Source organism: Aethina tumida, chromosome 1 (assembly GCF_024364675.1).
Source record: "Aethina tumida isolate Nest 87 chromosome 1, icAetTumi1.1, whole genome shotgun sequence".
Classification (NCBI taxonomy): domain Eukaryota; kingdom Metazoa; phylum Arthropoda; class Insecta; order Coleoptera; family Nitidulidae; genus Aethina; species Aethina tumida.
Genome location: NC_065435.1, coordinates 63,906,445 through 63,920,435, shown reverse-complemented (window position 1 = coordinate 63,920,435; position 13,991 = coordinate 63,906,445). Strand labels below are relative to the sequence as shown.

The 13,991-nt window shown below is 29.2% G+C and overlaps 1 protein-coding gene across 2 annotated transcripts; it reads left to right on the top strand.

Annotated features, from left to right (window-relative positions):
* The first annotated feature begins 5,472 nt into the window (after nt 1–5,472).
* Nucleotides 5,473–13,861, top strand: LOC109595839 (zinc transporter foi). 2 transcript variants are annotated; one of them, XM_020011266.2, is made up of 9 exons: nt 5,473–5,578; nt 8,067–8,549; nt 11,015–11,292; nt 11,372–11,618; nt 11,673–11,763; nt 11,818–11,907; nt 11,959–12,141; nt 12,201–12,431; nt 12,495–13,861. In XM_020011266.2, the coding sequence occupies exons 1-9, from the start codon at nt 5,573–5,575 to the stop codon at nt 12,719–12,721; spliced, it is 1,836 nt and encodes a 611-aa protein (XP_019866825.1). In that variant the 5' UTR covers nt 5,473–5,572; the 3' UTR covers nt 12,722–13,861. The 2 variants fall into 2 exon arrangements, with proteins under 2 accessions (XP_019866825.1, XP_019866824.1); XM_020011265.2 differs by having other exon boundaries at nt 5,474–5,578; nt 11,818–12,141.
* The last annotated feature ends 130 nt before the right edge of the window (nt 13,862–13,991 follow it).

The following is a 13,991-nucleotide window of genomic DNA, read 5'->3' as shown; positions in this document are numbered from 1 at the left end:
TGCGAATTTCAGTTCTCATTTACCATTCTTACACATAGATTTAGAATATGATCTCTGAAAAATACGAAGCTGACAAAACATCTGTAATACATTGATATGTACAGTATAGACCAGAGGATCCTTTTATTATGCTTGAAAAAAGAGTAATAGTCTCTATTGAAGTGGTGTAACTTTATTTGGATGTAATAAATTCAACTAATATTAACTGATTTTAATTACTAACAGACATTGAACTAGATGAGGAAAAAAGGGTGTAATTGTCAAAAATCAACCCCATTCTTCAATAATTTAGGAGACACAAGGTTTCACACACATTTTTCGATAATCCTCTCTTGAATCTCTCTCTCTCTCTCAAATTTAAGGAAAACCTGCTAAAATGCCTTGGACCTTAACCTGTCCCTAATCTTTGAGAAATTTCCACAATTTTCAAATTAGAAGTTACAACGGGTGTTAAGTTATATTTTCCTATGTAGAAACATCGAAATTAATATATATACACCAGAAGAGTCCATAATTTTAAAAATGTTCTTATTATTTGTACCGTACTTTGTTGTTTTTGTTAAGTACGATTATTTCGGTTTAATTTGTCCAACCGGATTGTTAAATGTCTATTGTATCAAAATTATTATTTACATTGAAAAAACGTTATTTAACTTTGAAAGAAATGCATGGAGTAGTGAGATTGAATGTTTTTTAAGATAAATTGAGATAACTGAGAGGTTTAGTGTTTCCCAAAGTGTCATCAATCGGTTGTCAAGGCGCTTTAAATAAACTGGTCCGGTTAAATAGTATCCAGGTCGTGGACTGCTTACAACTTTAATTTATATTGACATTAACTGCTCGAAGACATTCTTTTTTTGAAGCATTTGATTTGGTAACTAAGTTACACCAAGCACATGATTTGGTCGTTGTTCGGAATCATGTAAGAAGAAGACCAATATGATGCTCCCCTTTTGCTAGAGACAATCGCTGTGCAAAACTGGAATGATATGAAGAATTCCAAAACAGTGTTGAAAATGATTAGGCGATAGTTTTAAGTTTGGGGAGAATCTGGAAATTTAGAAGTTTTTGCATCCAAAGGTGGCACAATAATGTCTTTGAGATGGTATCATTATTGGCGATATAATTGCTGGTGTTATTGGTGAAAACTTCCGTCTTATGTACTTATGTGGTACCACAATGCTGACTCACATGGATGACCACCGAATTGAGGTATTACCAGGGCCTACACAATCACCAGACTTAAATCGAGCAAAATTTTTTCACAAATGAACAATATTCACAACACCTTTGAATTTAGAGAATTCTTACATACACAAATATAATTAACTTAAACAAATAAGCATGAATAATACATTCTTGTCGTCGAGTCAAATTAATGTTTCTGCAGAACAATACGATGAAGATTAGTGAAGGAAAACTTGTTTTTTCAGAGAACGGACAAAAAACCCCTGCTTTCCATAAAAAACAAATTAGAACGTTTGGAATTTGCTCATAAACACATTAACTGGTTGAGACATGACGGGACGAAGGTATATTGGACTCACGAATCAATGTTCAATTTGTTCAATTCGGATGGTATTCAAGAAGACATTCATGATTAAATCCAATGTACGCAAAATCGACAGTCAAACATAGAGAAAGAACCATAAATTTTAGTGATTATGCAAATCCTTACCTAAATAGTATAAACAAAATTCTTTTCGTTCCTCTTCTTAAGATGTAAATTAATATTATCTATCTATTTTTAGCCAATACTCTACTACTAAGCTAAACAGATACTATAATTTGTTAGTTTATAAACTTAAACTAACGTATTAACTATTACGTGGTACTATAAATTATGCTTTGTATATTATCCATACTATTTTGGATATTATTTAAACTAAATATTTTAGCTATTTTAGATGTTTTAATTATTTCAACTAAATTAGCTGAATCCTTGGTTGGTTAGTCTACATGCTAACTGCTAATTTATATGGAATTGCGTTTTCTATTAAAACTGAAATGGTTTTGATAACTTTATGAACTAAATGTAACATTGGCAAATAATATTGAGTACATTGGTCATTGTCTACACTGCGCGTCTCCGGTTGCAACCTGCAACAGTTATAAAGGTGTGTTTCCACGCGATTTTTTATCATAAATTTGGCAACACTGCTTTGCCCCTCTCTCTGTACATCGCCATAATAGAAGCTAACCTATTAATTTTTTACATTAGTTCTCTCTGTTATCGTTTGACAGCTACTTTAATTATTGTTTATTGTGATCGGGTAGATTGCCAAAGTTTTAAATTTCCCACAATTGGAAGTTCGTGATAACAGTTACTTTTGTAGGCTTCAAATAGTGCGATTTGTTTCTCCCATGCTTGTGGTATATTAATAGATATCGTATATGGGTATGTACCGGTACAATTTTTCTTTAGTATTTTGCGTAACATGTGTTAAATACCATTTATTTTGTAAAAATTACAATTGCGAAGAGCTATACAAATGTGATTCTTGCATATATGTTACAATCTGGCATTGAATACTCGTTGTAGGTGTTTGTTTACAATCCTTACGGTTGCTCTAAAAAGGTATCGTTACGTTTCTCGATCCTTTTTCGTACTAACGTCGACTTTGATACATCAATCAACTTCGCTTATGCGAATTCCCAAATCAATCAAATTCGTGTGGGACAACTGCCACATATTGTTAACTTATTAAATATAATATTAAATACCACTACCATAATAGGTTATAAGTGTTAGTTGATTTTTTCATTTTGGTTATATTCTGTAAATAATATTGGCCCATTACCTAAAATTATTTATTATATATTAAATAATTATATTTTTAATTTTCAGTAAACTTTCATTTTACGTTTTGAAAAACATGTCATTTTAGTTGTATTTTGACTGATATTTTTATAATTTTATAAATAATATTTTGGTAATTTGTCAAAATTAACAATTGTCAAAAGCTAATTCGCAATTAGTAATTTATATTTTGTACAAAAAATAGTTTCACGCTCTGTAATTATGCAAATTATACAAAAATTTTAAAAGTAGTCATTAAATATTCTAAAATAAATATGTATATAGCAAAATATTTTATTTATAATGTCAACTAATGTTTTGCAAATTTTTGCCTTATACTTTGAGTCAATTCTCACAATGTGAATTATTTAATAGTTAGTTAATAGTCAATAAAATGTGTCCCATTTTGTTCAATTTTTCTAAATTATAAAATATAGTCAATTTCATTTTCAAATCATGTTATATTTTATGTTACATACAGTGTTGGCCAGAGAAATAGAATATTACTATCTTGACGTTAATTAGGAAACAAATCTCTAATTAAATTCAATCAAAATATTTCAGATTTTATTTAAAATAATTACGCTATATTTTTTCATTAATTTTGTACCTATATCAAAATAATTTCTATTTAAATCTTAAAGAAAATAAATGCGAAATGTGACTGGTCCCAGAAATAGCACACTTTTTGTTAATATTTTGTTGGGTACCCCTTATTAGTTATAACAACTTGTAAACAGTGAGACAAATATTCAATGAAATATTGACAATGGTCGTTTGAAATTTCATGACTCTTCAATTAATAACCACAATTCATCTACATTTGATGCTTTTTGGTGTTTTAAACGAAATCACATGTCGTTCCACAAGTTTTTAATTGTATTTTATATTTTTATTATATTGATTTTTCCAATTTGTCAATCTATAAAAAGAGTGTTTTTTTATTAGGACATTTTTTTATTGTATCTTCAATTGAGTGTGTTGTTTCATATTTGTTCAAAAGCATTGTAAACCATTTTTCGGAAGCATCATTTGTTTTTAGCGATATCAGCATTATTTAGACCTTGATGTTTAATGTTAATCATTATTTTCCTCTTCTTGGAGAGCAATGTTTCTTTCTTCTCATTAGTGAAAGCATTTAATAAAATAATGTAAGTCCTAATAAGTATAAATTCTAACTATTAAATAGTATTATTAACTACATACACACAACGTAAATACATTTGAATATGACATTTCTTTGGCCAACCAGAATATATATGCGTAAACAAATATTATAGAACTTTTAAGTTACTTATTAAATAATCCATCAATAACTTTGAAACCGTTAATTTTTATCATTATTTTTTTGTTTTTTCAGTTTATGTTCGTTAAAACACGCTGATAATTCTAGAGCTGTCTTTTTTTTTGTGAAGAATTCTCATTTTGAATACAAAAATAAATCTAGTTTAACATTTGCAAATTATATTTTAATATTCACAATGATTACACAAAAATTGCATAGACTGTATTTTAAAAATTTTATATTAACGGGAACATCGGGTAAGACCTGTATATATAATTTCATTACGAATTCCTAAATTGTATAACCTGACACAGATGGCTCATTTAGTAAAAAAGAGAAACCATTTACATACATATGCATGCCCTACTCTGTAACGCGTGTTTTCGTTTTTATTCATGCAAACAAAATCTTTCGAAATGTTTTTATATAGTTTTGAAATTTTTTTTATTTATCAGGTTATTTCTTATCTGAAGCATTATTGACTTGAGATTAAAACAATAACACATTGTCTTGTTGTACCTTGTAATATGCAGAGCATATTTGTTTAACGTCTGATATTAATACTTATTTTTATGTGGCCTTATTTATCATCGCCAACTTGCTATTAGTTATTTTAATTATTGATCCAAATATGTGACGTATATCTGGGATGTTCCAAACGAGAAAGCCTATTAGTGTACAACGCGTCGAACAATTTGTTAGCAATAATAGAGACAGGTCATGAATTGACTATTAAGTATCTGGAAACAAAAGACGAAATTAAATTCTCAATCAATAGTTATGGCGCCAATTGAAACATATAGTGTACGCTAATGAAAACAGGCCGTTTACGTCATCAATTCATACGTCAGGTGCCCTATTTTTTTCAAATTTTAAGAAACACATTTAATTTTCAGTTCAAGGATCTTGCGTTGTTTTTTTGCGTGAGATTAAACTTTGGTCTTATAAATATTACGTGCTGAGTTTTAAACATATGGATGGGAACATTTAAAATGCTGAAGCACGTAACAATTTCACCAGATATGTATGTGTAATTACACTATCGATGAGTAAAATGTTCACAATTACGTACCACCCAGGAAATGTAAATGTGGTAAATTGGAATATGGAAATTGTTCATGTTAACTGCCCCTGTGATTAATATAATTAAGGAAACCGTTGACGTTCGCCGTCTGGTAAAATATTTTAATCGTGATTATTAACGCTTAGTTGTTTCTCCTTGAGATAAATTGATAACAAATGGCAGACACAATAAAAATAAAGATTTGCTGTCGATGAAGACCGAAAATCTCACCTTGGAAATATCTTAATTTGCACTTTTCGTTTGTCAGTTATCACACGAGATTGTGTTTATGTGCAATTAGTATCAACTAAATTTAATTGATCGAATAATAAATACATCGAATAATAATTACAATATATTATTGTAATTTATAGTTTTAGTGCAATTATAATTTGTGATATTAACAGATATTGAATTTGGAAATATGGTTGTAAGTAGCACAATATGATCAAATTAAATCAAGTGAAGTTTAACAAATATTGAGCACTGATAATCGTATTATTAATAAGTTAGTAATATATTTTCTTTATTAATATTATATAACATCTAAATAACTACTATTATTTATATTTTATATTTATTTTATTTGTTTAAAACAAGAATCACTCTAGTCAGGTGCCCTGGAGAATTGTTAATTAGATTAACCAATAATATGTTGAAATATGTTGAATAAATTTGAATCAAAATTAATGTTTATTCAAGAATTTGAGAAATATGATCACCGACAGAATGTGCCATAGAGTATTAAACAATAATGATTTATTTGATTTTACAAACCACTAACGCGTGGTAGTTTATTAAATTGAATAATAAATCCATGCTATTGTAATTTATATTTTAAAATATAAATATAATTTGTGACATAAAGTAAGAAATGTGTGTAAATATTGTAGTATAGCCGAATTTAATTATCATTAAATATTATGATAATATTATTTAAAACAAAAATCACTCAAGTCAATTGTTCCAAAGAATCGAGAATTTATTAACAAATAATATATTAAAATATGATTAGTAAATTTGAATTAAAATTAAGATTTGTTCAAGAATTAACGAATAAAGTCGCCTACATAAGTACTCCAAACTTTAAATTGTATTAAATTAAATTGATTTACTAAAAATTTAGTTTTACAAGACACTATTTGAAACATGATAGTTTTTTGTCAATATTTTATTAACCAACATAAATTCATGTTGTATAAATTTAAATTAATATTTTGAATAATAATACATATTATTGTAAATAAATTTATAAAATCTTTATTACCCAGCAAAAAAAATATTCCAATAACACGACAAAATATAGTTATATAGTGATATAAATGAAAAAATGTGTTTTAACTATAATATAGTCAAATTTAACGAACATATATTAAAATTGAAGTATTAAAACGTAGTAAATATTATATTTTATAACAATATGAATAAGAATAATCCAGTTGTGATTGGAGTAATCAATAAAATATTGAAATATTCTTATTCGAATAAGTTTGAGAAATTTAAATTAAAATGAATATTTATTCAAGAATTTAACAAATATGGTCACTGACAGGGTCCGGACTCCAAATTATCGCCTTAGATTAGTAAACAACAGTAATTTATTGAAATTTTAATTTTACGAGCTATTGTTTTTAAGCATACTGTTTTATGTTATTTTTTATTGAAAAATGCATCCAGTGCAATAGAAATTTTATTAAAAATATATATTATTTACATATTTGTACTTATCCTTTTAATTTATAAAAATAACTTATTAATATATGATTAACAGACAATATTCTAAATATTAAAACTAAATTTTTGTTGGTTTTATAGTTTATATTTGCAGAAATATTATGCATATTGTGAGATAGATGCATGAATCTAACAATGAATTATGTAGAAATTGGACTTCTCAAGCATATAATGACTTTTTACGATTTAGAAAGTAACCTAATTCAGTGTTTTATATTTAGAAAATTATAAATAGTACATAAACACATCATTGTACTATTTTACATAGGATATCACATTATTTTACCTATTAAAAATACTGTGTATAATTATTTTTATAATATTATTCTCAATAAAATAATATAATTTTTAGTTCACAGACTTATAACAATATACAATATTTTATTATAAAACTTTGTGAGTTTGAAGTGTATTAAATTCAGTGGTGAATTTATTAAATGGATTAATAAATTTTTTCCACTTTTTGAATAAAAATGATTTATTGATGATGATATTGAATTAATTTAAGGTATGAATAAAGTTTTCTGTGTCTCTCTTTTGAATATTTGGTATGTATCTATTTTCCAGTGAATTTAATTCAGTGGAACAAATTAATTTTTTCCACTTTTTGAGTAAAAATGTAATAAAGTGTTATGTTGTCTCATTTTTTAACAGTATTTGTTAAAATCGAATTATACATAAAAAATTGCAGGGCTAAAATTAACAACACTTCTCTGATAATTATTATAATAACTTGTCACTAAGTTCACGATTTAAACCTAACGGACAATGTTTCAACAGGATGTAGCTACCTACATTCCATACATGTTGTAACGAGCTGTAAGATATGAACACAAGGTCACAGTATTTCTACTCTTCGAAGATTATACTATATACTTTTATCTTTTCGATCGTTTAATGAACCAGTGTTATTTTAAGTGCTAGACCTATGGGTTGCGAAAATATAATAAGGAGGTTGATTATAAATTATTTAACTGTTAGTTTTGTTGTATGTCATTTAGTTTTTCCTTTGAGAGGGAAAAAAGTCAACACTCAAACGACTTAAATACAATCTCTGGTCTGCTCAACCTTTTATTGTAACATTTTGTTTCTTATATTAATGTGCCAAATTTTAGATTATAGGTTATTAAATAGAGACTAGAAATGTATAAAGGAAGATAAATATAAGCCTGTTTTTCTTTTAGGAGATGGCCCGTCACGTGATATCCGTGTGCATCTTCTGCTTTATATGTGCGACGCACACGCCGTGCGCCTCGCACGGCACCATGGAGCATGAGCAGACGCGTATCGGCCGCGCCTATCATGATTCGCATAATTCGCCCGCCGTTGAGGACTTAAGGGCGGGCGCACCACGGACACGTATCAAGGTCGAAGATGGGGCCCGACACCATCATCACGAAGACGACCTGACCGCTTTTCACAAGGACACGAGACGGAAACGACACGACAAAGCCGACAATGAACCGAGTGACGTGTTTGTGCGGAAGATATTCAGCAAATTTGGCGACGGTGACAGACTGACGGTTGCCGAGTTCGAGCGACTAGTGCAGAAATTGAACTTGTCCCAAGTGATTTCGGACAATTGGTCGGACAATGGGCACACGCACGAAATTGAGGAAGTACCTGTTGCAAACGGTACTAACAATGCGACCACAAAAAATAATACAGTAAGTATGGGGTAACAGAACTGTGATGTATATAACGACTGATGAACAATAAAATTTAATAAATATATGCCATTTACAAGTCAAATTATTTTTATTAATATTGAATATTTAAATTTCACCTTAGTCACAATGCGATTTTTAAAACATTTAGAAAAATAGTTCTGTTCAACCTTCAAAATTTAAACTAAATGATTTATACAAATTAATATAATTCAATGTTCTATGAGTGTGTTATTTTTGTCAACAGTTTATTGACACAATTGGACACATAGTTGTTCGTATATGGTATGAAATAAAGAATCGGCTACAAATCAATTAAGAATTGTAACAGTCGTTAATATGACCATTGCATCAATTTGGAATGAAACAAAAAACAATAATTATACATTCTGTATTTTATTATCTAGAAATCGTAACTTAAATGTTAAGCATTCATTATCATTATCTTTCATTTATAATAATTTACTATAAAATATCATATTAAGTAATAAATTATATAATAGTATAACGTAATGATCAAGAGAAGTTTGATTTCAATTTTAAAAATGAAAATATAAATGCAGATACACGAATTTTGATATTTCAATACTTCTACATTAAAATTGGTTCGAGTAATTCTTAAATCATGTTTGATCCTATGAATATATTTTTTTTTATTTAGCAATATTTGCTTATAAATTTTCCTAGTGCTATATTTGTTCGTTTAAATCAACGTATCTATACTTGAAGCCGTTATAAAGTTTTTTAAAATAAATATATAGATTAAAAGGAAAATTATCATCTATTAATAACATAAATCGTCATTGCGCGGTCAGCACAACCGACAAGGAACTTGGTTTTGTATTCACAGAATGCACCATCTTGCAGATTAATTAATCTGGTCGCGTTTATGGAAAACACAAAGTAAAAACAAAATTTTTATACTGCTGGGAAAAATATTTTTATTATTTGTGAGAATAATACATCAATGTTTAAACTTTATATTACTAAATATTACATAATTATTTAGTAAACAACAGTACTGGTCATTATTATAGCAAGATTTTAAAATCTTATAAAATTTTAGCCATAACATGAGAACTGTTAAAATAATATTAATTTACTATTGATATTTTATACACTCTTTTAAAAGCTATTCTATTCTTTATTTTATAAAATGTTACATATATTTTTCGGAATTAATCTGAATACAAATGTAGCATCTTTCATTTTGAAAGGGATTTTTAATGATTAAATATATGTTATTAAACTTAACATTAAAACTTTTCTGAACATACAAGTCTATATTTCTTTAAGCTTCTAGAATTGCTATGTGAGAGGATTTTTAAAATAAGCACAATCATATTTTTTTATAAATTAAATTTAGACTCGCCTCTAAAAATTACATTTTCCCATTGTTCTGTGATCCAGTTAATGTGATCCTAAGCAAGTCAAAATTGGACTTTTACATTTTTAATAGAAACCAAGGCTTTTTGTAGGTCTGGAGTCAAACGAACCCTCTTCCAGTAACCATCTTTTCAAAGTGCTTGAACTAATTTCTTCAGCAAGTTTCATTTCTTTTGGGTTACCATTAATTTCAGTTGACGATAAGATTAGATTGTTGAATTCAAACTAACCAGAATAAAATTACATTGACCAGTTACATAGAAAACACGACAAGAGTAAAAAATAACACTATATGTACTGGCATCCATTTCAAGTAGTTCAGTTCAATATTTTTATATATTTTAATAAGTTGCTATAAATCTTGCCACTAATGTATATACATCTAATTTTAGGTAATAACTATATTTCTCCACGGTTTTCACTAATAATAGTCATATAAAATAATATATATATATATATATATATATATATATATATATATATATATATATATATATATATATATATATATATGTGTGTGTATAAAACAAATAAGAATGAAACAGATTATAAAAAAATATATTTATTTTGTGTTTATTTGTTGGTATTCATATTAATAAAGAAAATGTGAATGGAAACCCTAAGGTGTAGCAGGCTTGGACTAATTATTATACAGAATTTTATTTGATATGTAAAATATTAATACTATAAACCTTATCAGTTTTGCATATCCTTATTTTAATTTTACTGCAAACCATGTCATACATTATTCGCAATTTAAACAAATATTTAATTAGTGCACACTGTTTTGAATTTTGCTAGGTTTGTATTTAAAAGAGAGTGGAGCTTGGCGACCGGTATTAAAAAACTAAATGTTATTTGTCTGTAGCCATTAATTTATTACAAAATTAACTAGACTTCTACTGTTTGGTCAAAAACGGGGATGGGGAAATGGGGATTTCATTTTTAAACAAAGCATAGTCCAGCAAGACTAATAAGGGTGTACATTATTTTCCTGTTGAATTCACTTCGTCTGACAAAAACTGCCAAACAACCAAGTAAAACACTCTCCATAATCATAAAACCAATTTCATTTTCAGTGTTTGGATGGACCAGTGTTAAACAAGTTGGCTTTATCCGCCGGCGACGGTACAAATTCAAACGTTATCGGCGTCGACGCATTTATCAATACCTGCCCAGCTTTGCTGTACAGCATGTTGGTACCAGGCTGCGGAGATGACTACCACGATGATCACGGCCACGATCACGATCGGCCGGCGGTCAGTGGTTTTATATGGCTCTACTCCATATTGGCTGTGATAGTAATAAGCGCTTGCGGACTGCTTGCGCTTGTCGTCATACCCCTTATGCAAAAAAGGTAAATGGTACACGGGAATAGGCTGTTTAAAATGTTCACCACTACTGTGGAATTATTCATTTCCATAGTGGTATTTTAGGTTTTACAAACCATTGATCCAATTTCTGGTGGCGCTGGCAGTGGGAACATTGGCAGGAGATGCTCTGCTTCACCTCTTGCCCCACGCAATGAGCTCGGGTCATGAACATGGTGATCACCATACTAGTTCTGACGATGAGAACATGTGGAAGGGATTCGTTGCAATGATGGGTTTAACCTTCTTTTTTGTTATGGAAAGGGTTATTTTGCTTGTAGGAAAATGGCGCAAACGAAAGCAAAGGAGAATGGTACATAATAATTTCATTTTGATAATATAATTATTAATTTACATTTAAATCCAGGTCCATTCCCACGTGAGGGTAGTCAATGAAACATGTATGGACAAGTATAATTCAATACCATACTGTTTTCAAGATATTATGCAAGACACAAGTAAGTAATAGAATGTACCAATTAACAATGATATTATACAAAAATTTGATTCAGAAAAATACTGTGACGGTGACAAGACGGCGACGACGCTAGTGGATATGGGTTCAAATTCTGATGGACAATCGTTCAAAAAATCGACTTCAGGTAACAGTGATAAACTCGAAACCAATCAGAATTTGACACAATGTACCTCAGAGAACGCGGTATGTACTGAATCCAACAAGATGCTGCCAGGCAGTGGAGTGAGCAAACGTGACGATCATCAAGTGGTAATCTTGCGAGAGCACGAGTCGTCGCATCATGGACATTCACACGCGCACGGTCACGTACACGCAGCCCCCCAAAACTTTTCAGCAGTAGCTTGGATGGTAATCATGGGTAAATCAATGGCAATTTAAAGTTAAGATAGGAGCAGGTAGCTTATACTTGAATTTTAGGGGATGGCCTTCACAACTTCACGGATGGTATGGCTATAGGTGCTGCCTTCTCTGGCAGTTTGGCTGGAGGTTTTTCTACGACTGTTGCGGTGTTTTGCCATGAGTTGCCACACGAATTGGGAGACTTTGCTATGCTCTTGAAGGCGGGCATGACGATAAAACAGGCAGTATTTTACAATTTACTTTCAAGTGCTTTGTGTGTTCTCGGCAATTGCTTTGGCGTTTGGCTGGGTAAGCGATGTCACATCCTGTGCATTTACATTTAATTAAATATATATGTATGTTTCGGTTCAGGAAACACAGCGTCTGCAAGTTCATGGGTATTTGCCGCTGCAGCAGGAATGTTCCTATACATTGCCTTGGTGGACATGATCCCGGAGTTAAGCTCCGCCCACGAAGACGAAAGCAACGTTACACAATGCATTCTACATCTAAGCGGTTTAATATTGGGCGTTGCAATTATGTCGCTGATTGCTTTTTACGAACACGATCTTAAACATATTTTTAAGGATCCAAATTAACCGCACAGTTGCTCGTTTAAGTTTTTTACTTTTATATTAGATCACTGGACAATAATTATTTCTTACTTAAATTAATAGTTTTTAAGATTGATGCAGTACAATTCAAATAAACTCTGATGATGAAACTAGTTCCTATAGAAATTAATTAATCTTAAAAATTGTTTCTTTACAGATCTTGTTTTAAATAGAATTTGTAATTTTTTTTATTGTTATGATGTAAGTTAATACAGGAACACGATTTTACTGGTCACAGATAACTTATTTATTATTAATTGTCCGTAACTATATTGAATACTGTTTTTGTTAATGTATTAAATAGCAGCTACTGTACCAAAATTTTTAGCTATTGGTTTAATAATCTACAGTATTAAATATTAGAAATTTTCTTTACATAATTGCTGAATACAATTTTATTTTGCTTGAATGTATATTTCAGTTTTTTTTATCTAACTGTAGATATGTAATTAAGGGGAAACACTGGGTAATGGTTATGGGCCTAGTTCACTTATATACCCACCTTAAGAATGAAACTCATGATATTGTGAATATGTATCATATAATATAAAATAATTTATATTTAATTTTGAGTAATTGAAACTTTAATTTTGAAATGGGCAGTTACATTTGTATTTAAGTGTTTCACATTAGTTTGTATAACAATAAATTATTTAAAATGTTTAAATGTATTTTATTTTATTTTATAAAATGTGTGTCAACACATACTTTTTACGCGGTTAAGGGAACAAAAAATAAAATAACTTGTACAACCACAAGGAATTAATTTGTTTTTTACCATACTAAAACAAACATCAAATAATTGCATTTAATGCTACCCAAGGAGTCTCCATATATGTCAATTCTTTTATGACAGAAAAGCATCTATAAATTATTGCTTTGTTATAAAAAAGTATTTCCATTTTAAATTTGCTATATTGTATGTGCATTCAATTTAGGCTAGGGCAAATGTTATGTAACAATGTGCTGATGCAGAATACGTTTTTCAAATTTAGTTACGTAGTTTTTGTGCAGTTCTTGCTGAGTTTATTTAAAGTTAGTATATGTATATTATGTGATTTATTGTAATATGTTATAATGTCCAATTTGAGTTTATATTCAATAAATTTATATTTCCTGAGTTAAGTTTATCTTTAAATAAATATATATTTAAAATATCTATACATAGTATAGAATATTTCTTAAATTATGTCTAGATAATTTATGACGTATGAAGAAAATCTATTCCACACATTCTCGAAAGGACAGGCGACCT

Bases quoted from the DNA above. Each gene is read 5' to 3' on its own strand.
- LOC109595839 (XM_020011265.2), top strand. The intron at 11,619-11,672 runs GTACATAATAAT...ATTTAAATCCAG, and splicing joins AACGAAAGCAAAGGAGAATG to GTCCATTCCCACGTGAGGGT. The intron at 11,764-11,817 runs GTAAGTAATAGA...AATTTGATTCAG, and splicing joins AGATATTATGCAAGACACAA to AAAAATACTGTGACGGTGAC.